The sequence below is a fragment of the Diabrotica virgifera genome, chromosome 5 (assembly GCF_917563875.1).
Source record: "Diabrotica virgifera virgifera chromosome 5, PGI_DIABVI_V3a".
Classification (NCBI taxonomy): Eukaryota; Metazoa; Arthropoda; class Insecta; order Coleoptera; family Chrysomelidae; genus Diabrotica; species Diabrotica virgifera.
In genome coordinates, this window is record NC_065447.1 from 46137152 (window position 1) to 46163494 (window position 26343).

A 26343-nucleotide genomic window follows, 5' to 3' on the forward strand; every position below is an offset into this window, starting at 1 on the left:
AAATTTTCGAAAAACTGTCGCATTATTTTCAATTTATTCTCACTCTCTTGTGATATTATACCCGATAATTTTTGATAATTTCCCGTCGTCAAGTATATTACGTCAGATGCCTTTCGTTGCTACGAAAAAATACATTCAGCGACATTAATGACAATTAATGTTTTAAAAATTATAAAAGTGATGACTTTCAACCGTAAAATATTTATAACAACTGTGTGTTTAATTGTACTAATTTGTACTTACATAAATAAATTACAATAAAATTTTGGTTTTGAACAGTTTTATTCATGAAATAATCGCAACAAATTGCACTCGATCTCTAAAATTAATATAGAATTTTTGCCCTCGTGACACTTTTGACATAATTTCACTCGCGCTCGGCTCGTGAAATTAAAACTGTCAAAGTGTCACTCGGGAAAAATTCAATAATTTTAGAGCTCTTGTGCAATTACTACTGATAATTTTTGGTCTCTTGAAACCACCCAAATTGGGTTTAATTTCGGAGCTGCTTTGAAACACGTCTTACAATCTATAGCACGGAAGTTTCCGGCATGAGTTTGAGGGAAAACAGTTGGAATAGGAAATTGGAATTCGAAATTTAGTAATTGAAATTACAATTCATGCTTAATCTTAATTGCTAATCATTATTTTCGTTCCGAAAAGCGATTTCATGGCGATTTCTATTGGGACCGTGCAAGTTCGGCAAAGCGACACCTGGTTTCTACGCTCAGCAACATTTTTCGCATTTTTAATTATATTGGCCAATTATATTAGTCCTGGATACTGGATAATTGTCAAGGCCATAGTCCAAAAAAAATAATAAGAAGAAAAAATAAGATTCAGGTTATGTTATAAAAATGTAAACAATTGTATGTAGTAAATAAAAATTAGTTATTAAAATGCAGTACTGCAAGCAAAACACAATTAATTAAATTTACCTTTATATAATAATTGCATATCATATCGATATTGTGGAGCAATATATAATTTTTCTTCTTCGATGACAGTAGGTATGAAATATACGTCAATTTGACAATTTCAATTGACAATGAATTATTTAAGAAAGTTGCAATATTTCTCCGCTATTCGCGCACGATTGTTTCTCGTATCCCCTCCAAGTACTTACACACCGCGAATATTCTTACCAATAGACTGAGCCTGAAAAACGATTGCGGTCACGGAAAGTCTCTTCACACAGCTACCGAAGCGGTAACTAATTCTTAATTGTTTTTATTACACGATTTTCTGAAAAGTAAGAATCGTAACATTATAATTTTATATAATTTAAGGGAAACGAAGCAAAATTCAAAATTTTGACGCGTGTCAAAATTTTCAATGTATTTTAACTGTATTCATTTTTTTCGAATCCTGGGAAAACTAATAAGTATTTTTGAAAAATTTAAACGCAGAATGAAAGACTACTTTATTACCGAGGGCCAAAAGTCCCTTAGAATAAATGAAATATTTGCAATTAAAAATCACACTAAATTTTCTCTTTTATTTTCACCTCTGTAGTTTATTAAAATAAACATTATAGGCCCTCGGTAATACGGTAATCTTTCATTCTGCGTTTAAATTTTTCAAAAACATTTATTAGTTTGCTCAGGATTCGAAAAAAATGAAGACATTTAAAACACATTGAAAATTTTGATATGCGTCAAAATTTTGCATTTAGTTCCGTTCCCCTTAAGCTGTAATTATACCGAATGATCAGAGCAGATTAATTTTAACAGAACTATTATTTCAACAGCTATTTTCACTTACACTCCATCCGTAGGGTACCAAGTCCAATTTTAAGCTACCTGCCAATTTCTCGTATGAAGGGTATAGCTGATTTAGAATAAATTGATGGCAACCAGGACATAAACCTTCATAAAACAGGGTAAGAGTCAGATCAGCATCCTGAAACAGTAGTTAAAATAAAGTAACACAAACACAGACTAAATCAAATTTGTAGGGTATTTTAAAAAACGAACCTATTAAAACAGATTAGGCTAAGTTAGATTTAAACTAATCTCCACGTAAACCACCCAAAATAGGACAAAGTAGGACAACAACAGTATTTGGAATGTTCATCTAAAGACCGAGTTACCACAAATAAAATGATCTTTGATTGTGAAAAGTAAAAGTAAAAGTACCCAGGATCGGTAGGTATTGTGGAATAATGAGAAAATAGATGGAGATTCACGCAGTTGATTTAGGTTTTAAAATAAAACTAAACAATACCTTATCACAAGAATTTCCAGTAACAAATGGATTACGACAAGGATGCTGCCTTTCTCCAATACTATTTAAGATCTATTTAAATCCAGCACTAAAACACTGGAGAAGAGGTTGTTCAGAGATGGGAATTCAACTTGACGGCGACACAAAATTGTATACGCTACATTTTGCGGATAAGAGCCTTTCTGTCAATACAACCAGTACGCAATACTTATGCATCGGGAGTGAGATAGAAGACCTAATAGTTAACGAACATGAAACCATCAAGAACTGTGAGGAATATGTATATTTAAGAACAATAATCAACAAGAGTGGGCGCATCGAAAAACAGATAGAGCAAAGGATCGTTAAAGGAAAAAGGGTAACTGGATGCCTAAACCCGCTGCTATGGTCAAAAGATTTATCTAATCACAGAAAACATATCATCTTTAACTCTAGCTTTAACAGTATAGTTCTCTATGGATGCTAAACACGGCAACTTACAAAATCTCTGGACTGACGCCTACTTGCATTGGAAATGGACTTCTGGGGAAGATCGGCTAGAAAATAAAGCCTTAAAAGAATACAATATGACAAAAGGGTCAAGTCAACCATCATATACGAAATTCAAAAGGGACAATAAGTGATCTGGTGTGGCCATGTAGAAAGAATGGACGACGATAGGCTGCCAAAACATATTTCAAAAAGAAGGAAGAGAGGAGGGCCGAAACAATCCTGGCTAGGCGACATTCAGAAGGTAATGTCGAAAAGAAATCTTTGTCCTGGAGAATGGACCGAACACCGACCGACAAATCGGAAGGTGAAGAACGCTATAAATAACCGCGATAATAATGATTTAGGTTTGTATGGATGTAGTGGAATGAAGTGTGTGCCGTGTGACGGAAAAATTCCAATGAAGCTAAAGGTAAAATTCTATAAAACAGCCATAAGACCAGCTATGATGTACGGAACTGAATGTTGGATAGTTAAAAAGAAAGAGGAACAAAGAAAACGCATGTAGCGGAAATTAGATGGATGAGTTTCATGAAAAGCGTAGGTACACGAGATGCACTGTTTAGTCTACAGGTATTATTTCAAAGATGCAGAGATATGACTTGTGATATTTACACCTGCTTTCTGGACTACCAAAAAGCATTTGATACAGTTCAACACCGAAAAATGATGGATGTTCTAACAATAGCCCAAATGGATGATAAAAATCTTCGTATAATACAAAATTTATACTGGAACCAATCAGCCACAATAAGAACGAATCTTGGAGGTGAACCAACGGAAGCGATCCAGATTCTACGAGATGTTAGACAAGGTTGTATACTTTCACCTATATTATTTAATCTATATTCAGAGGAAATATTTAGTGAAGCCTTGGAAAATTGCGAACATGGAATACTTCTAAATGGAGAACGCCTAAACAACATCCGCTATGCAGACGACACCGTTATTTTTGCAGACAGTTTGAACAGTTTACAGCAACTAATAAACAAAGTAAATGAAGTAAGTGAAAATTTTGGACTTTAAGTGAATATAATAAAAACTAAATTTATGATCCTCAGCCAAAATAAAATTAGGGACGCCCAACTAGTTATCAATAATACTCCAGTGGACCAAGTAAAACAGTATAACTATTTTGGAACAATAGTAAATGAACAATGGGATCACTCACAGGAAATAAAATGTAGAATAGAGAAGGCTAGCAGTGCATTCAATAACATGGCCCAACTCTTTAAAAGCCACAACCCTAACCTGGAGATAAAAGTAAGGCTCCTACGATGTTATATCTTCTCAATATTGTAGAATCCTGAACACTAACTGAAGCAATGGAGAAAAAACTTGAAGCCTTCGAGATGTGGCTATACATGCGAATCCTAAGGGTATCATGGACGGACAAGATAACCAACGAGACCGTATTACGAAGAGTGGGTAAAGAAAGAGAGGTGATGTATACCATTAAAAGGAGAAAGTTAGAATATCTCGGAAACATAATGAGAAACGGCACCAAATACAGATTACTGAAGGTAATCCTTCAAAGTAAAGTATTCGGAAAGCGAGGAATTGGGAGAAGAAGAATATCATGGTTAAAGAACCTGAGGAAATGGTTCTCCACAACAACAACTAATCTATTTAAAGCATCAGTTAATAAAATAATTATAGCCAGAATGATCGCCAATATTCGAAACGAATAGGCACTAACAGAAGAAGAAGAAGATGGATGAGTGGATTGACAAAAAAGAATAAAATTAAGGATGGGTATATTAGGGGACTTAATGACGTGAACTATAACCAATTGTGACCAATTGGATATCAGAGGCACAGAACACAGGAACAGGAAGAGAGGAAGCTGAAAATATCTGGAGAAGACCTATGTTCAATAACGGAAAAATCAGGGCTGATTAATGATGATGAAAATGATGATATTAAAGGAAGTCTAGGGGTGGCTCCAATTGATGCTAAAATGATAGAGTATAGGTTAAGATGATATCGATATCGGTAAAGGAAATATATGTTGATATGACCCAAGGTAGAAACTTATTAATGGAGAAATGTATATAAAAAATGTATATGTTATATTAAGGATATTGAAAATATTGAATTTATTATTTTACCTGCACGTTGGATGACACGCACACAGTGGCTGCGAGAAACAATACCAATTTTGATAGGAACATCTTGGTTTAATATTGTAAATACTGTAGTAAAACTACTATTTATAGTATATTTAGCTGTTACTTCCTAGTATTAGATGCATATGATTGTGATCAGACTCTAACCTTTAAACACAAACACGTGAGTGCAGTATGTAGTATGGACCATTGACTGATATGGACTTCAGATATGGATATTCAAATTTCAACAAAATCTTCAATGTATTTTTATCTTAAGCGATATTACTGAGTAGGTACATTATTTAGTGATCCTGGATCATCGGTATTTATGTTATTATAATTTTAACGAACTGTTTTTGAATATGCTTTCATCTTAGAGAGAAATTAATATCATAAAAATAAAATTGATAATATTAGTTGTAATTCACATTTTTCGAGCATACGGAGAATAAAAGCAATATATCACTTATATCAATAATATAAAAGGTTAAAAGTTCAAGGAATGAAAATATACGGTGAGGCAGATAACTGGCCTATTAGAAGTATCTCGAGAACTGAAGGCAACAGAATCATGAAAATTGGAATAAAGGGCTTTTGAAGGATGATCTATTAAATGAAAACATTTTCATCTCTTTGCAACTTCCGGTTATACCGGAAGTTGCTTATAACTTCCTTTTTTTTTAAATAGGACACCCTATATATTTTTACATTTTTGGATTCTCCTCAATATTTTCTTTCTTAAAATATGCGGTTTTGTAATATTATACAGGGTATTTTAAGAGATATTTACGTTTTTTTTTATTAATTTTGTAGCAACATTCACACCCTGTAGAATTGTAATAGTTTAACATTAAAAACTCTGCTTACGGACAAGTGATCTTAATTATAGTCTACTATTGTTAAGAATCATTATTAGAGCTAATTATAAAATTTTAGTATACAGGGTTAGTCGAAACTCGGAATGAATATTTTCTTAGTATTATTAAATGGAACACCCTGTATTTTCCCTATACCTAACTGCTTTAGTTTGTGAGTTATTGATGATTCAAGCTAAACATTAATTGCAACAAAAAATACGTAAAATTTCATTAGGTTGGTAAAAATATTCAATCACAAATAATTTTTCAGAAATAAATACATATTAATCCAGACTGATCCTTAAAATTACCAATAATGGTTTAGCTATCAAAATACCTACGTAGTTAAGATTGTTGGTGCGATTAACAATTAAGCACAAATTAAAGCAGTTAGGTATAGGGAATGCTTAAGAAATAAAGAAGTGCCATAAAATATCATTTCATTACAAAACTAAAATACAGGGTGTTTCATTTAAGAAAACTCAGAAAATACTCATTCCGAGTTTCGACCAACCCTGTATACAAAAATTAAAAATTTAGCTATACTTATGATTCTTAACAATAGTAGACTATATTTAGAATCATTTGAACGTAACTAGAGTTTAAATGTCAGATTACTACAATTCTACAGGGTGTGAATGTTGCTAAGAAATGAATAAAAAAACGTAATTATCTTTTAAAATACCCTGTATAACATTACAAAACCTCATATTTTAAGAAAGAAAACATCGAAGATAATCCAAAAATGTAAAAATATACAGGGTGTCCCATTTAAAAAATCGAAGTTATAAGCAACTTCCGGTATAACCGGAAAAATGGGTAATTTCATTATGCAAGTTCTCTTTGGTTTCATCAACATCGTTTTTATGTTTTTCGCATAAAGTATTAATTGACATCTTGACTTCTTCTTTATCTAGAGTAAAAAAACATCTAAAAGCTGATGTCACACCCATGTAGCATTCAATTCGCGATTCTGAAAACAGCGACCAATTCTCTAGACTTCTGCGACAGCGATTTTTTTGTCGCCGCGACTACAAATCGTAAGTGGAGTGCTAGCCTTAGAGGCCACTGTATAATGCCAAATTGAAATTTTTGTAATCGCTTTACTTTTGAATGTTTGAAAGAGTGTGTATGAAAGAAGTACACAATATGAAAGAGGTACACAATGGAAGTATGAAAAATACGAAGTATGAAAATATGAAAGGAAGTATGAAAGAGGTCCACAATAGTGTACCTATTGTTTGGGTATTGGCATTTTCGAGAATAATCTATTCTTTATCTATAAATTAGATGTATGCATATCTATTTTTGTATTTCGTTTAACTATTTTAAAAGAACTTATTTTGTTCCTATTTTAGAACTTATTTTAAAGCCGAAAAGTGAGATATACCTATTATTATTTAAGCCCCACAATTCAAAATGAAATTATTAGAAACTAAAAAAACTCCGTTTATGCGATTATTTTGAATACAATTCGAGACATTTCTAAATCTGACAACTTTCTGTAGTTTTTGGAAAAGGCCCCCTCCACAAACACTGACACGGGGCCCCTGTGGGGCTAGGCTACGCCACTGTGTATAGGCGTGAAGAGATGTAACAATAGAACACAGGATTTTGCAGTGTATTGGCGTATCTTGGTATGAGATTTTTTTCAGAGAATATAATGTAGATTATTTTAGCGTCTTTATTTTTTTTAGTTAAAAGGAACGGGCCCCGGGCCCCTGGGCGCCCCCTAGCGCCCAGTGGATAAACCGGCACTGGAGACACCTACTTATTATGACGATAAGAATAGCCCCCACTTACTTTTTGGTAAGATCACAACGATGAGACACTGCCGTAGTGCCAAAAAGCGACCGTAAAAAGCATGGATCTGAAGGTAACTTATTTATTTCTTCTTTTTCCTCTTGATAAGCAATTCTGCTTATTCATTGGCGGATTGGTACCTCTATGGAGGGTTGTCACTCCATCTCTTGCGCGGTCGGACAATACTTGTTCTACCGATTCGTGATTTATCTCTTGCCATTTTGACCACACGTATTTCCCGTATTCTGCTTTTGTGGTTATTCCATTTGTTTTTCTATTTAGTGTTTATTTATTTATCTATATTTAGCGTATGACACCTGACACAGTTACATTTACATATATTTTGTATAAGACAATACATAGGTTCACAAACCTACATCTAATTTATTTACATAGCCTATCGACTCTGGAGTCGCCATCAGGAAGTCCTCTGATCTGCCATGATATGATCTTGTGGGACACTGTTCTGTGATGTGATAGATGGTTTGTGGTTGTCCACTTTCACAGAGTGAGGATGGTCGTTTACCCCATTTGTGAATCATGTAACCACATCTGCCGTGTTGGGTTCTGATTCGGTTCAGCATAGACCATGTGTTGCGTGGTAAGTCAAAGCCTGGTGGTTTTTGTGTGATGCAGGGTAAGTTGCTATTTTGTTGTTCCATCCATTCTCGAGTCCACACCTTTGCTGTTTTTATTGGTGGTCGTTTGGAGCGTAGACGGTTACCGTTGGCGACATCTATATCTTGATGGATTGGCAGGTTCTCGTTATCTACTATCTTTCTGTACTCACAAGTGAGTGCGTGTATGCGTCGTGGTTTGGGTGGTGAAATGTGGCTTAGTACTGAGAGCCATTGCGTAGGGGTGGATTTGATAACTCCAGCAATCATTCTCATTGTATTATTCAATTTGGCATCTACTTTGTGTATATGTGGGCTGTTAAGCCATGCTGAAGAGCAGTATTCCGCAGTTGAGAAGACTAGGTCCAGGGCAGATGATCGCAAGGTGGAAGCCGATGCTCCCCATGTTGTGCCGCAAAGCTTCTGGATGATGTTGTTTCTGGATTTAAGTTTTTCCGCTGTTTTTGTCAGATGTTCCTTGAATGATAGGGTTCTGTCAAGAGTCACCCCAAGATACTTTGGTGTTTTATTGTAGGCGAGTGTGGTGTTTTCGAACTGAATATTGAGTATTCTTCCTGCAAACTTGTTATTTAGGTGGAAACTGGAAACCTCTGTTTTCGTAGCGTTTGGTTGGAGCCTCCATTTACGGAAATATTTTCCCACTATGTGTAAGTCCGCCGTGAGGATATCTTCTGTTTCTTCAAATGACTTACACCTTGTTGCAAGGACCCAGTCACCAGCGTAACCAAACTTCCTTGATCTGGTTTCTGGTATATCAGAGATGTACACCCTAAAGAGAAGAGGAGCCAGGACAGATCCCTGAGGCAGTCCATTCTTCAGTTTCCTTGGGGTGCTGATGTCAGATCCCATGACCACTTGAATCGTTTGGTCGGCTAGCATGCTGTTGATTATTCGAGCGGTGGATTTACAGGGGATTGTACGGAGGAGCTTGTATATCATGCCTTCTCTCCAGACTGTATCGTAGGCCGCTGTTAGGTTGATGAATGCGGATGCAGTTTTAAGTTTTCGCTGGAACCCTGCCTCAATAAATGTGGTAAGTGAAAGAACCTGATCTGCGCAGCTTCTTTTGGGTCGGAAACCTTCCTGATCAACCGGTATTGTTTCAAGCAGCTTTGGGCTAATTCTATTGTAGATAAGGCGCTCTAGAAGCTTAAACGTCACCGATAGTAGGGCTATTAGTCTGTAATTCTTAGGGTTGTTATCATTTGGTTTCCCTGATTTTAATATGGCAATGACCTTCGAGCGTTTGACTTCCTGTGGTATGATACCGGTCTTCATATTTTCCGTGAAAAAGTGGGCTATTCATTCTCTCGCACATTAGATGCCGCAGTTAATTAAGAATTCGGGATGAATATTGTCAAAACCTGGGGCTTCAGCTGGCTTTACATCTTTGAAAGCAATAGTGACATCTTCTGAAGTGAAAGGGCGGAAGTATTCGGTGGCTGTAGATAGGAATTTTAAAGTTTTGAGCTCTCGTTTTACCTTGGTTGTATGTGGCTTGTCTTTCGGTGCTCTAGATGTTGATACCAGATGTGAGGCAATAGTGTTTGGGTTAATTGTTCTTTTGTTCCTTGTTATAGGAGTTACGCTTCCTAATTTACTTAACAGTGTCCATGCTTGCCTGCTTGATGTATGAAAATTAATACTTTCTACAGTTTCGGTCCATTTTTGTTGTCTCCCGCATCTAGGCTATGGAGCAGTTCATCTGCTATTTATTGATCACCACTTTCAAGGAAATTTTGGTACAGTTCTTCACTATTATGGAACCAACCGGGAATGTATTCTTTTCGATAGCCTCTTGGTATATGCTTTTTGGCCGTGCTTATTACGGCTCCAGTGAATCTTTTGTAATTTCTGCCGGTAGGGGGTATCCATCCTAGAGTCTTGTCCAGTTCCGTAGAAAACCTACTCCAATTGGCTTTCTTCAGATTCCACCGTGGGCGAGGGATGGATGTGATTATAGGATTTTGGTTTCCTGCCTCTATGATTACTGGGCGGTGTTGACTGTGTGGAAAGTCGTTCATTATTTTGGTGAGACTGATAGAGGTTGCCCGCTCCTATTAGTAGAGACAAAACATATATCAGAAATGCACCCCTGTTTCCATGCTGCTGACATAAATGTAGGTCGGTCTTTAGCATCAAACTTAAGTAAGAGATGTTCGTCCTCCGCCCATTTTACTAGTGCGTTCCCATTGTTGTTGCATTGTTTATATTTCCACTGTTCATGGTGACTGTTGTAGTCTCCCACGTATATTAACGGGTGAGGATGTGTGTGAATGACTTGTGCTGGCCAGGTTATAGCTGGTGGTTTGTAGGTGTTAGTAACGGTGATGCTTCCAATTTTTACAACATTATGAATTTCATCATTAGTACACGTGGAAACAAGGACGGCGTTTTCTTTGTTTTGTTTAATGTAAGTTGCTGTGCCATATGATCGATGGTACGTGGCACCCAGTAGTTCGAAGCCATATATTTTTCCCCTTTTTCGCAGTTGTTCGTCCGTTTCGCAGTGTTTCCTGTAAAGAGACCAGATCGATGTCGTTATCTTTTAAAAATTTTGATAAGTACTGGCTCTTTGAATAGCTTATGCTTTCTACATTTAAGTGACAAATTCGGATCATCGGTCCGAGTTTTTTAGTCGTTGGGTCCTGAGAAGGACCTTGTGTATTTTTGGTAATTTGCCTTTTGATAACGTTTATCGGCATTGTAATGTGTCTCTGGTGTTTATTTAGTATTTATTCGTTTATACACTATACGTTAAATTATCTTCTAATGGCATCACTCATCTTTCGATTCTTCTCAGTAGGTTTTTTTTTCTTCTCAGTTTTCTCTCATCTCTGCTGTTTCCAGTAGTCTTTGTGTTGTGGCTGTACCGGGTCTTGTTTCCGATGCATATCTCATTATTGGTCTTACACTGGTCTTACACAGTCTATTTGCTATTTGTATTGATTTCTCACTTCTTTATTTAAGTATTCGTAGCTTGACAACGTAATTCCAAGGTATTTTATTTCCATTACTTGTTTAATACCAATACTACCAATTTCTATTTTACATCTGATTGGTTCTTTACTCATTACTATTGTTTTAGTTTTCTCAGATGAAATTGTCATATTGAGTTCTTTTCTGCGTAATCGATTATTTTACTTTTTTTTTCCCTTCTGTTCTACCTATCCATTCTGCATTCTCTTCCTTTGTTGACACTTTGATGATTTTATTCATCATCATCATCATTCTCTTTGCCTTATCCCTATGCGGGGTCGGCTTCCCTAATTGCATTTCTCCACACAATTCTATCTTGGGTTATATCAATGTTAATCCCCTTTACCAACATGTCCTGCCTTATCGTCTCCCCCCAGGTCTTCTTTGGTCTTCCTCTCCTACTTCTTCCAGGAATCTGCACTTCAGCTATTCTTCGTATTGTTGTCACTCCACTCATCGATATAAGCATTCTCATTTCCGCCACATGCATTTGTTGTTCCTCTTTCTTTTTCACTGCCCAAAATTCAGTTCAGTACATCATAGCCGGTCTTATGACAACATACCACTCGCTTCTTTCCACTTCATCCATCCAGCCCCAATTCTACTGCATGCATCTCCATCTATTTCTCCATTACTCTGTAATACTGATCCTAGGTACTTAAAACTATTGCTTTTCACAATCATTTCACCATCCAAAGATACCATTTTATTTGTAGTAGCTCATCTTTAAATGAACATTCCAAATACTCTGTTTTTGTCCTACTAAGTTTTAAACCTTTTTCCTCGAGAGCTTGTCTCCACTGTTCCAGTTTGTGTTCTAAGTCTCTTTCACTATTTCCTACTAACACGACATCATCAGCATACATTAAGCACCATGGAATGTTACCCTGTAGTTTCGCTATTATCTGCTCCAAAACTAATGAGAATAAATACGGACTAAGCACAGAGCCTTGGTGCAATCCTAAGATTCCTCATGATGATTTTATTCATAATTAAATTAAAGAGCATATGACTCAATCGTACAGACTGGTATTTATTTCACACAGGGAAACTGGCTAAACACATGAAAAAAATGTACATTTCCATCTTTTTACTAGGCAGGTCTGAAGTACTACGGGATATAACTAGGAATCAAGACACTCATAACAGGATTCCTTACTGGACATATAGTCCGGCCGCTATAAATTCTCCCATGCGGTACGATTCATTTTCAATCAAATTAAGTCAAAACATAAATTGAAACGAACGTCGATGTGTATATACATTTTTTATACTGTATACATATACTACACACATCGGCGTACGTTTCAGTTTCTGTTTTGACTTAATTTGATTGAAAATGAACCGTACCGTATGGGAAAAGTTATAGCGGACGGACTATACGTTAGTCAAGGGGCACCTGCATACAGTGGGATTGTTTGATGGAGACTAACTTCGGCTGCACACTTTGTAGCAAATTTAAATTCGCATAAAAACCCAAAATAATAGTAGAAAAAGTTTAAAAGCTTCTTCTTCTTCGTGCGACTAGGTTTACTTCTGTTTGTCTGCCTCTTATTCTGTTTTAGTTGCTGTTGACTGTACATTGTCTTTCCACCTTTTCGGCGGCCTTACAACGAGTTTTGTGCTATACGGCTTGTTGTTTTTACAAATGTTTCCTAATCTATTTTGTCCCATTCGATTTTCATGTTCGTTCCAGTTTTTTTCCTGTTTTTATCCACCTGTTAATACTTTGAATCTTGCATTGTTCGCATATACTTCTGTTGCTTTGTCTGCTTCTTAATAATATGCCAGCTATTGGTATTAATACTTTCATTTGGATATTGTTGATTTGTTGTTTCGTTTTCTTTGTAACGGTCCTTGTCCACGCTGCATATGTTAGGATTGGTCTTACTATACTGTTACTTTGTAATTTCATTTTGCTTTCCCTGATCAGATATTTGTTTGTTGTATTTGTTGTCTTGTAGTCTCTGTTCTTATATTCCTGTCACGAGTGATCTTTACTCCTAGGTAATTGAATTTCATTACTTGGTCTACAATTTTGCCGTATATTTCTAGTTTGCACCCACGCGGCTCTTTACTGATCACATCACTATACATTTAATTTTTTCTACTCATATTCTCATATTAAGTTTGTTTATGTGATATTGGAGGTGTGGAGCTGCCTTTGTAGGTCATCCTCGTTATCAGCAATTAGTACTGTATCATCGGCTTAGCATACTATCTACGCGCATGGTATCTTAGCATACTATCTACTACTACGTGATTATACGCGCTTCCATGTGGTATCCACGTCGTTTTCTTACTTCGTGAATTATTTAATTCATCACCACCATATTGAATAACAATGGGCTGAGCGAGTCTCTTTAGCGAATTCCTCCTTTAAGTTCAATGCATTCTGTTTCTCCTGTTGACATTATAAATCTGGTCTTGTTGTTATTGTTAATTTCATCAATTATCCTTATTATCTGATGGTCTATTTGTCCAGCTTGTAATAAATTTAAGATGTCATTTCACCTTACCATGTCAAAAGCACTTTCCATGCATTCCACTGGTACTACTCCGATATTTATTATATCGACGAATAATTTTAGGACTCATTTGAGTAGTGTTGTTCCTGCATATTTTAGCATTTCATTGTTTATCTTATCAGAACCAGGTGTTTTTATATTTTTTAATTTTTTTATTCATTCTTACAGCTCTTCTGATATTAGTACTCTATCGTCAGTTTTGTTAATGTTTCTTTCTCTGCTCTCTTCTTCTCCTTCTCCATATAATTTCGTGAAATGCTCAGTCCATTGTTCCCCGTAATGTTATATATCCGTATAAATTCATTCATTTCTGTTTTTTGTCTTCTTATAAACCTCCACACCTTATTCTGGGATCCATAGAGGTCGTATTCCATATCTGTAGTAAATTTCTCCCAGTGTTCGTTTTTGATGTTATCTTGGTTTACTCTATTTCTAATTCTCACGTAGGCTTCTCGTGCCTCCGGTGTCTTCACTCTTTTATATGTTATGGAAGCTTATTTCTTTAAAGCAAAATATAAAAAAATACTAATATGTAGATACTCATTTATTATGTTTTTCCTGGAATGTGCAGCATTTTTATCATTTCTAGTGGTATGCAACAACAAAAACTGATAATATAAAAATAAGTTATTATTATTAAAGGAAGTGAAAATCAAGGATGTACTTTATCAGTCTTTCAACAATTTATTATTATTATTATTATAAGCTTAAAATACAAACAATACTCTGTATAATAAAGTTAATAAACAGTTAACTTGCAATAGCTAGTATGTAGATAATATATTATGTAGATATTTTATTTAAATGTATTTACTATCATCTTTAAAAGTTTTGATATTTTACCAGGCTGTAACAATGACTGTAGTGGATTAATCAGGACACAAAAAAGCAAAAAATCGATTCACAAGTATTATTTACTTATAATATTACGAAAAAATTTATTTTTTGCACGATTGATCATTTTTGACTGTTTACCGTGACAGATTTTACGTCAGTAGGTGACATTTACTAGCAACTCGATGGTAAGTAATCCAACTCGACGGTAAGTACTCCAACTCGACGGTAAGTAATTCACTTACCGTCGAGTTAAAAAATCTCTTAATTTTAATTTATTTTTTGAAAGAATAAAGAAAACTAACGAATTATTTATTAATATTGAAACTTCTTAGGCCTATAGCCAACATTTTTTCTCTTCAAATACGCGATCAAAGTTGAAAACTTGGAAATATCAATGCCATCATAAAGAAAAACGGTGGATTTAATCATTGAATATTCTGCCCAGAGCCTTCCAGGAGCTCTCAACTGCATATGTCTTTAAACGAAATATGCCAATAGAGTCTTTTCTTCGATTCTTAAATTCTTGCCTTCGCACCATCTTTTAAAACTTTGGTAGGTATTTTCATAACGGATTTTGGATTTTTCGGGAATAATTGCGGAACACCCTTCTTCCCAAGCCCGTTCAATTTCTTCAAATTCACTTTCGCTCATATTTTAATTTATAATAATCAAAATTGTACTTAAAATAAAACCCTTACCGTTCTCCATACTTAATATACTATAAATGTAACACATATTTCATTTAACATTTTTAATCATCTTTGGATGGTCATTTGTAATAAATGATCTTTACAAAGGTCTGATTTATTATCTTTAAGTAAGTTGCAAACGGTAGATGTAAGGTCTATAAAATATTGTTCTTCTATATAGGGTGAGGCAGATAAAGGGCCTATTAGAAATATCTCGAGAACTAAAAGAAAGAAAATTATGAAAATTGGAATATAGGGGTTTTGAGGTGTGAACTATTTAATGAAAATATTTTGGCCTCATTGCTACTTCCGGTTATACCGGAAGTTGATTGTAACTTCGTTTTTTTAAATGGGACACCCTATATATTTTTAGGTGTTTGGATTCTCCTCGATTTCTTATTTCTTAAAATGTAAGGTTTTGTAATATTATACAGGGTAGATTAAAAGATAATTACGTTTTTTTATTAATTTCGTAGCAAAATTCACACCCTGTAGAATTGTAGTAGTTTTACATCAAAATCCCTTTATATGTTCAAATGATTTTTAATATGATCTATTATTGTTACCATTTATTAGTATAGCTAATTTTTGAATTTTAGTATACAGGGTGGGTCGAAACTCGGAATGTGTATTTTCTGAGTTTAGTATTGTAATGAAATTGTATTTTATGGTACCTTTTAATTTCTTAAGCATTCCCTATACCCAACTGCTTTAATTTGTGCTTAATTGTTAATCGCACCAACAATCTTAACTACGTAGATATTTTGATAGCTCAACCATTATTGGCAATTTTAAGTATCAGTCTCGATTAGTATGTATTTATTTCCGAAAAATTATTTGTGATTGAATATTTTTACGGCCAACCTAATAAAATTTCAGGTATTTTGTGTTGCAATTAATGTTTGGCTTGACTCACCAATAACTCACAAATTGAAGCAGTTAGGTATAGGGATTGCTTAAGAAATTAAAAAAAAATCCTAAAATAACATTTCATTACAATACTAAAATACAGGGTGTTCCATTTAAGAAAACTCAGAAAATACTCATTCTGAGTTTCGATCAACCCTGTATACAAAAAGGAAAATTTGACTATACCAATAATTCTTAACATAGTAAACTATATTAAAAATCATTTGAACATAAACAGAATTTATTATGTCAAACTACTACAATTCTACAGGGTGTGCATTTTGCTACGAAATTAATAAAAAAACGTAATTATCTTTTAACCTACCCTGTATAATATTACAAAAACTTATATTTAAGAAATAATAAATCAAGGAGAATCCAAAAATGTAAAAATATACAGGGTGTCCCATTTAAAAAAACGAAGTTACAACCAACTTCCGGTATTACCGGAAGTAGCAAAGAGACCAAAATATTTTCATTAAATAGTTCACACCTCAAAACCCCTGTATTCCGATTTTCATAATTTTCTTACCTTGAGTTCTCGAGATATTTCTAATAGGCCCTTTATCTGCCTTACCCTGTATATGCATCATACACGCCATTAAATCTTACATTTGGTGCCCAAGGTAGTTCGGGATTAAGTTTTGATTGTCTATCCCCACATTTTTTTTATTGTGAAGATTTTGTAATATTTACAATCTGTCCTCAACTAAAAAAAAAAATAGGTAAATAATTTGAAAAAAAAAATTGAAAATTTGACGTGTGGAGGTCCAGTGATCACCCTATTTACATAAATTAAATTAAAACAAGTTAAAATAAGTTTAGTTGTCACATACTATTCGAATCTTCTTGTTAGGTCCACTATTTTGAATCTCTTCAAACGTCGGCGTCGTACATCATTATGGTCAGCAGAGAGGTAATGGCTAACTCGTTTGGATGAGATTATAATCTCTTGGAATATTTTTTGTAATATTCTGTTATTACTGTTTTTATAAATGGCACATTGAGGTCTTGCTCTATCACATAGTTTTACACGTACCAAGGGGCATTCAGCATTGTGCTAAGGACTTTTTTCTGAAATCTCTGCAGTATTTCTAGGTTTGTTTAACTGGCTGTCCCACAAATTTGGATATCATAGGTCCACACTGGTTTTAATATAGCTCTATATATCAGCAGTTTGTTTTCAAGTGTTAGTTGAGATTTGCTGATGATGATCCAGTACATTTCTCGGAACTTTGTTCCTAGTTGTTTTTTTTGTGAAAATGTGCTTTTACCAAGTTAATCTCTTATCAAGGTGGATTCCTAGGTACTTGACAATATCGGTTTGTGGTAGTTGTGCTTCGTTTAGAGTTACAGATTGACATGTGTGTTTTTCACGGTAAATGTTACATGGGTGGATTTACTCTCATTCGCCTTTATCTTCCATTTTTTAAGCCATCTTTGGATATATTTTTAAGATATTTTTGAAGAGTTCTAGAAGCTGTGATTGGATCATGGTGAGAGGCTAATACAGCGATGTCATCAGCTAAAGTTGCACACGTTGTTCTGTTACTTGTAGATATGTCAGTAGTATAGAGCAAGTACAATTTTAATCCCAATACACTTTCTTGTGGTACTCCGGCTTTTATTGGACTTGTGTATTCATTATCCTGCTTAACTAGGAAATATCGGTTGGAAATATAGCTTTTTAGGATTTGATAAAAAGGATGGGGAAGGTTTTTCTTTAGTTTATAGAGGATGCCAGCATTCCATATCTTGTCGAATGCCTGACCAATATCCAAGAATGCAGCAGAACAGTATCTTTTATTTTCTAGATCACTTCTGATGTGTCTCATCAGTCTATATGTATTTGTTCTATCGTTTCCTGTTGTGTTCTGAACCAATATTGGTGTTGGGTAATAAGTTTCCTTTCTTCTATGACTGGGGATAATTGAGGAACAGAAATAATGTATTTGCTCTAAAGAACTAGAATAATAAATCCGTTTTAGATGTATATACAGTGGAGTATTAAGAAAGAAATATGTTTTTTCGATATGTTACCAGGCTGTAACACTGACCGTAAAGGATTATCAGGATATAAAATAGCAAAAAATCGTTTCACAAGTATTATTTATTTATATACATATTACGAAAACATGTATTTAAACGAAACACTTATTTCATTCAACATTTTTTAATATTTTTAATCATCTTTGGATGAGCATTTGTCACATGATCTTTACAAACGTCTGGTTTATCATCTTTTAGTAAATTGCAAACCACAGATGTAAGATCTGTAAAAGCTTGTTGTTCTATATCTGCATCATACACGCCATTAAATCTTATATTTGGTACCCAAGGTAATTCGGGATTAAGCTTTGATTGTCTATCCTCGTACGATAATAAAAGTTCAATTGCACGATCACCATGGTAACAATCACTAACTTTGTCCCAGGAAAGGCTGCTTGGCAACAACTGCAAAAAAATTAAATTAATAAAAGAATAAAAAAATTTAACTAAATCGTTTATGAAAGGTATATAATTTTTAAAATTCCCTTGTAGGGCTACATCACAAATGCAGAACGTTTTCGATCTGAATACATATCGTCATCAACTGGCAACTGATGGAAACTGATGGCCATGGACCGTTCAAGATATGAGGTAGCTGAACCTCAGAACGTGTCCCAATTAATGTGAGGGTTAAATGATGCCCGGTCCGATCCATTAAATAACGTCCATGTCATTTTTGTTCATGTCATGTACGAGCTGTAAACATGTATACCTAGTAGCAGGACTGAAGATGAAATATTTATTTCGAAAATGTTCTGTGATTTAACCCGAAAGGGTTTTTTACCTAAACGTATGACAACATCTAAATACCTACTACTAAAGCTCGGATTATAGGCAAAGTGCCCTTTTTTGCCTATTTTGCCTATTATAATTGTTTTTTGCACTTTTTGCCTTTTTTCGTAAATTCCACCTATTTGTGCCTTTTTTAAAATTTCATGGTACTACCGATGATATTATTCTATTACTAAACCATTCATCATCATCATTCTCTTTGCCTTATCCCTATGCGGGGTCGGCTTCCCTAATTGCATTTCTCCACACAATTCTGTCTTGGGTCATATCAATGTTAATCCCCTTTTCCAACATGTCCTGCCTTATCGCCTCCCCCCAGGTCTTCTTTGGTCTTCCTCTCCTACTCCTTCCAGGAATCTGCACTTCAGCTATTCTTCGTATTGGGCGATTAACGTCTCGACGTTGAACATGACCGAACCATCTTAACCTATGCTCTCTCATTTTGGCATCAATTTGTGCCACACCTAGACTTCCCCTAATATACTCATTTCTAATTTTATCCTTCTTTGTCACTCCACTCATCCATCTAAGCATTCTCATTTCCGCCACATGCATTCGTTGTTCCTCTTTCTTTTTCACTGCCCAACATTCAGTTCCGTACATCATAGCCGGTCTTATGGCTGTTTTATAGAATTTTCCCTTCAGCTTCATTGGAATTTTTCTGTCACACAACACACCACTCGCTTCTTTCCACTTCATCCATCCAGCCCTAATTCTACTGCATGCATCTCCATCTATTTCTCCATTACTCTGTAATACCGATCCTAGGTACTTAAAACTATTGCTTTTCACAATCATTTCACCATCCAAAGATACCATTTTATTTGTACTAGCTCCATCTTTAAATGAACATTCCAAATACTCTGTTTTTGTCCTACTAAGTTTTAAACCTTTTTCCTCCAGAGCTTGTCTCCACTGTTCCAGTTTTTGTTCTAAGTCTCTTTCACTATTTCCTACTAACACGACATCATCAGCATACATTAAGCACCATGGAATGTTACCCTGTAGTTTCGCTGTTATCTGGTCCAAAACTAATGAGAATAAATACGGACTAAGCACAGAGCCTTGGTGCAATCCTACTTTCACATGAAATTTATCAGTCTCTCCCACACCTGTCCTAACACTAGTCGTTACTCCCTCATACATATCCCTCACAATCTTTACATATTCACCAGGGACTCCTTTCTTATTGAGTGCCCACCACAGAATCTCTCGAGGAACTCTATCATATGCTTTCTCAAGATCAATGAATACCATATGAGCGTTTGTTTCTTTACTCCTGTATTTTTCCATCAACTGCCTTATAATGAAAATTGCATCTGTTGTTGATCTACCCTGCATAAAGCCAAATTGATTCTCGGATATTTCGGTCTCTTCACGTATCCGTCTGTCAATTACTCTTTCCCATATTTTCATGGTGTGGCTAAGCAGTTTTATAGCCCTGTAGTTTGTACATTGTTGTATATCTCCCTTGTTTTTGTAAACAGGTACCAGTATACTGCTTCTCCATTCGTCTGGCATTTGTCCGACTTCCATAATTCTATTAAATAGACATGCTAGCCACCTTGTTCCTGTCTCTCCCAATGCTCTCCATACTTCCCCAGGAATATCATCTGGTCCTACCGCTTTTCCTTTCTTTATTTTTTGAAGCGCTTGAGCCACTTCCTCGTTGGTTATTTTGGTGACCATTGCTGCTACTGTCTCCGTTGACTCTACAGGCTGTCTGTCAAATTCTTCATTTAATAAGCTGTCAAAGTACTTTCTCCATCTCTTTTTGACTTCCCTTTCGTGAACTAGTATTTTATTATTTTCATCACGGATACATCTAATCTGATTAAAATCTTTTGCTTTCCTTGCTCTCTGTTTGGCTATTTTATATATCTTCGTTTCGCCTTCCCTGGTATCAAGTTGATCATATAGGTTTGAATACGCTTCTGCTTTGGCTTTTGCTACTGCTACTTTCGCTTCCTTTTTCGCCACCATATAGTTTTGAAGATCTGTGTCGGATCTGGTTTCTTGCCACTTTTTATATAATTTTCTCTCCTCTTTTATTTTTCCTTGTACTTCGTTTGACCACCACCAAGTCTCTTTATCCTCAAACTTTTTTCCTGACGTTTTCCCAAGTATTTCAATAGCAGTCTCTCTAATACTACTGGCCATTTTTCTCCAAATTGTATTAGGGCTTCCTTTTATGTTCCAACATATTTTTTCTACTATTCTTCTCCTGAATAGACCTTCTTTCTCATCTTTCAGCAGCCACCATTTGATTTTTTGTGGTCCTCTCCGATATTTTTGTTTAGTTTCACTTTTTACTTCGATGTCCAGAACAAGCAGCTTATGTTGTTGGCTTACTGTCTCACTCACTATTACCTTGCAGTCCTTGCATTCACGTATGTCTTCTTTCCGTATCATGAAGTAGTCTATTTGGGATTGATGTTGTCCACTTTTGTAGGTAATAAGTTGAGTTTGTCTCTTTTTAAAGAATGTGTTAACAATCGCCATATCCAATGCTGTTGCTAATTCAAGCATGTCATCTCCAGCTTCATTTCTAGTTCCAAAGCCTAATCCCCCATGTATTGTTTCATATCCTGTCTTGGTTTGGCCCACATGTGCATTGAAATCACCTCCTATTATAACTTTCTCCTCTGCTGGAATATCACTCAGTACGTCTCCTAATTGATCATAGAAAGCTCTTCTTTCATTCTCACCCAGACCAGTTTGGGGAGCATACACACAAACAACATTCAATACCTCTTTATCAATTACAAATTTCACTGACATCATTCTATCACTCGTTCTTACAACTTCTACTACGTTATCTTTCATTTCACTATCAGCAATTATACCAACTCCATTTCTAGTGTTACTACTCCCTACATACCACAATTTGTATCCTTCACCTAGTTCTTTCGCCCTTTGTCCTTTCCACCTAGTTTCTTGAATACAAGCAATTTGAACTCTTCTTCGTTTGAGCGCATCCACTAACTCCAGACTCTTACCTGTAAGACTACCAAGATTCCAAGACCCTATCCTGATTTTTCTAACCTGCAATGGTGTTCCCCCTGAGATAGTCCTCACCCGGAGATCCGAACGGAGGCTCATTTTACTTCCGGAACATTTTACCTCAGGAGATGCCATCATTTCAGTATAAGTTTTTACTGCGTTTGGAGAAGGTCTTTTCATTATTATGGCCTGAAAAGATTTTTGGATATTTGATGCCTGAATGCCTTTTCTATCAGCACCATACCCTGCCCTGCACGTTTAGCCAATACACCACCAATGCAACCAAAGTGCAGTATTACCCCACACCCGCCTGCATTTTTCTGTATAGGCCAGGATCCCTACTGTAAGGACTGCCCTATAAGCCAATGTATTGTTGCCCGTATCCCGCCGCTAGGAGGCACGTACTTTGGTTATTTCGGGATACATCTATTACTAAACCATTCTATAATAAAATTTTTAATTATAATAAAAACTTTTTTTTTTTTTTTTTTTTTTCATTCTATAATAAAATTTTGGGTCAATAATAAAATATCAATGGTTTGTTTATATAACTGATTTCTAGGAAAATGTACCTGATCGAGACTTGAGGGTTAACTATTTGGAAATCCCTAAGTTTTATTACTTTATTATCAGTTGTACAGTCGGTTACTGTATCAGAGTTTAGTCACAAATTGCTATATCCTAGTTTAGTTTTGTTGCGTATACCGAAAAGCAAAGAACACGTTTTAAAACGTTTTAGACATTTGTGTGAAAAGATGACATCTAAATTAAGGCTATGGATCGCACCTTATTCGGAACTTTCTCTAGAAGGAGATGGAGCATTTTGTAAACCATGCGGCAAATCGGTAAGTTTTATTTTTTCTCTTTTTTTCTCGTCCCACAACATAACTAAATTCTAAAGCGGTTTTAGAATTCTAATTATTTTTTTCTAAATTCTCAGATTTCAAGTAGAAAAAAGTACTTTATTGACCAGCATTGTGGAACCCCACTTCATAAACGTAATTTGGAAAAATTAAATTCCTCTAAGTTAGCCCAAATATCTCTGCGGGATAGTTTAAGTAGTTCAAAAAAAAAAGGAGGAAGACGCATTTAAATTTGATTTATGCCAGATGATGATTGCATCCAACATTCCTCTATATAAAGTTAATAACCCTAGTTTTAAATGCTTTTTCGAAAAATATCTTAATAAATCCTTACCGGACGAGAGTACATTGAGAAAAAATACTGTGGAAAAATGTTATGTGGAATGTATTTCAAAAATTAAGCGGGAGTTAGAGGGCAATTCTTTGTATATTATCGTGGATGAAACGACAGATGTATGCGGCAGATATATAGCTAATTTAATGATTGGAATTTTGAACGAAAACTTTGCGAGGAAACCTTATTTAGTTACCGTTAAAGAATTGGAAAAACCAAACAATTCAACAATAAGTCGATTTATACAAGATAGTTTAACAAACCTCTTTTTACCCAACCCTATACCAGTGAATAAAATAGTTTTAATGCTTTCAGATGCTGCGGCATATATGTTAAAAGCTGCTGTTAATTTAAAGATTTCTTATCCTAATTTAATTCATTGCACTTGTGTAGCCCACGGGGTAAATAGAATTGCTGAAGAAATAAGAAATCTGTTTCCGTTGGTAAATAATTTTATAAATTTTATGAAAAAAGTTTTTGTAAAGGCTCCGTTGAGGGTGCAAATATATTCCCGGTGTCCCTTTGCCACCTAAACCAGTAATTACAAGGTGGGGAACCTGGCTCGAAGCAGTTTTTTTTTACTTTGAACACTGCAATGAAATAGAATTAGTTATGTCAGAATTTGATGATGATATTTCCGAAGCCATTCGAGAAGCAAAAAAATATAAAAAAATCCCAAATTGAAACAGGAACTCGCTTATATCAATGACAATTATAAATTAATAGTTACCACAATTACATTATTAGAAAAACAAGAGATAAATTTATGTGAGTCAGTAAAATTAATAAATAATTTAAAGACGAAAATTAAATCGGCACCAGAAAGTAACGGTCAATTAATAAAAAAAAAAAAAATGAAATATGTTTTCGACAAGAATGAATGCTTTTCGTTTTTATCTAATGTTGCTAAAGTTTTGAATGGGACATTTTCCGAGGAATTACAAATTATGCCAGATTTATTATCCGCTCTGAAATATGCTCCAATTACATATGTCGATGTCGAACGTTCGTTTTCAATGTACAAATTAATTTTAAGTGATCGAAGACATAGTTTTAAGACCGAAAATATTGAAAAACATTTAGTTGTTTCTATTAATGATAAAATGTTAAGTGGTTACAATGTTTAATTATTAATTAACAGTTATTTAGTTACTAGTTTATTTATACTAATGTTATGATTATGATGTGTAAATATACCTGCCTTAAGTTAATATTACGTTAATTCACTTTGTACAATAAATAATAAGTTATATTCCTTTATTGCCTATATTTTGCCTAAATGTTAATATTCCTGCCTTTTTTAATAAAAATCTTTGCCTATATACGTGCCTTTTTCTTCAATTTTTGTTGCCTATAAATCCGAGCTTTACCTACTACGATATAAAATCGAAATGAATGGGAAAACAATAAAGCAGGAAGCAAGGTTTAGGAATAGATATAACCAGTTACGGAGATGCTGAAAAGAAAGTACGACAACAAAGCTTAAAAGCAAGTAAAGCGACGGGATCTCTTAATGACACAATCTGGAAGAACAAATACCTAAGACAAGATACAAAAGCAAGAATCTATAACGCAGCAATTAGACCTATATTGACATACACGGCGGAGACAAGACCTGACATCAGGGCCGCGTTTAGGTCAATTGCCGCCCTAGGCAATTCTCTAGTAGCCGCCCTTCAAAAATGTACCATTTTTGCGAAAAAAAAATGCAAGCAGAATTTTTTATTTGGGGAGCGTTCAAGTATTACGTAACGCGATTTTTGAAGATTTTTGACCCCCCTCCCCCCTATGTAACGCAATTTTTGAAGATTTTTGACCCCCCCCAACCTGCGTTACGTAATACTTGAACGGTCCCTTAAATAAGAAATGTATTGTTTGGAAATGTATTAAAAATATTCTTTATTTTACATCAAGCGTAATGTTACATATTACTATTATAAAAAGACGCGATGCATTTTTTTTGACAATATTACTATAAGTGATACTTTAACATTAAGGGTAAATAAATTTATTTCATAGGGGAGTCAATGCAGATCGAAAACCTGCATTATTTCGGAAAAAATCAAACAAGCTTATATTTTTCTAAAATGTAAGCTTGTTTGATTACCCAATATTTTATTTTATATTCAAAATCTTCTTAACTTCCCCATCACAAAAATATAAAGGTTTGTTTGTACCTTATACAATGTATTTACAAAGTTATAACCAATGTTCTATGAAAATCGTAATAAGTTCAGCTCCCTGTATAAATAAAAATAAGCACAACAGCAATGGCTTATTGGTGCCATATTTTTTTGTTGATTGTCAAAATTTATAAAAATGGTTGATATTGCTAATTTTCTTCATATCGAACACAGGGTGATTCAAAACGCAAGTACATTATTTTTGCATTAATTTTAAATCGAACATCCTAATTAATATCTTGGGCTAAAAAACAAAAATATCTCGAATATATAAAGTATAGGGTGTTCCATATAAAATTTCTGGGAAAAGAATGTACTTGAGTTTTAACTCACGCTGTATTCGATATAAAGAAAATTAGTAATATAAACAATTCTTAAAAATTTTCACAACCAACAAAAAAATATATGGCACCAATAAACCATTGCTGTTGTGCTTATTTTTATTTATACAGCAAGCTGAACTTGTTACAATTTTCATAGAAAATTGGTTATACCTTTGTAAAAGCCCTATATTTATAACATAACAAACCTTTATATTTTCGTGATGGATAAGTTACGAGGATTTCGAAATATAGGGTGTTCCATTTAAAAAAAAACATAAGTTTGGTCTGCCACTATGTTGTCGAACACCCTGTAACATTCTAACTAATTTCGTAATATGAAGATCAAAGTTGGCTACAATTTTTGTTAATAACTTTTATTGCCATCTATTACTATAGCGGATCTACTGAGCATTATCACACTAATCAATCAACTTGTATATTGATTTTAAAATTATTTTAAGGCGAAAAATTTTTTTGTCATTAATTTTTAAGGTACAGTAGCGATCAACAGGTAGCCAAAACGCGTTCCAAGATTGCGACTGTAATTTTGAATATTTTTTCGAGATATTTGGCACACGTATTCGTAATATAATAAAGAATGGTGGTACAGAGCCCAATTTGAAAAATATATTAATATGTGGAAATTACTCTGTAATTAAATACAATATTAAAAAAAGCCTGTTTCGCCATTAAGATGAACAAAAAAATACACTTTCTTCAAATAAACTTT

The 26343-nt window shown here is 34.6% G+C and overlaps 1 protein-coding gene across 5 annotated transcripts in view; it reads right to left on the reverse strand.

Moving 5' to 3' along the window:
• LOC114326138 (gamma-interferon-inducible lysosomal thiol reductase) overlaps window positions 1–26343 on the reverse strand; it is a 132588-nt gene that overhangs the window by 89163 nt on the left and 17082 nt on the right. The window contains exons 1-2 of one of the 5 annotated variants that reach the window (XM_050652468.1): window positions 4827–5204; window positions 1765–1902 (exon numbers count right to left, since the gene is read on the reverse strand). The exons of 2 other annotated variants lie outside the window; for them this stretch is intronic. In XM_050652468.1, coding sequence (XP_050508425.1) covers window positions 1765–1902; window positions 4827–4889 — 201 coding nt within the window. In that variant the 5' untranslated portion in view covers window positions 4890–5204. Of the gene's footprint in view, window positions 1–1764; window positions 1903–4826; window positions 5205–18158; window positions 18521–26343 lie in introns of those variants that run through there. 2 more of the 5 variants (XM_050652469.1, XM_050652467.1) reach the window with 2 other exon arrangements.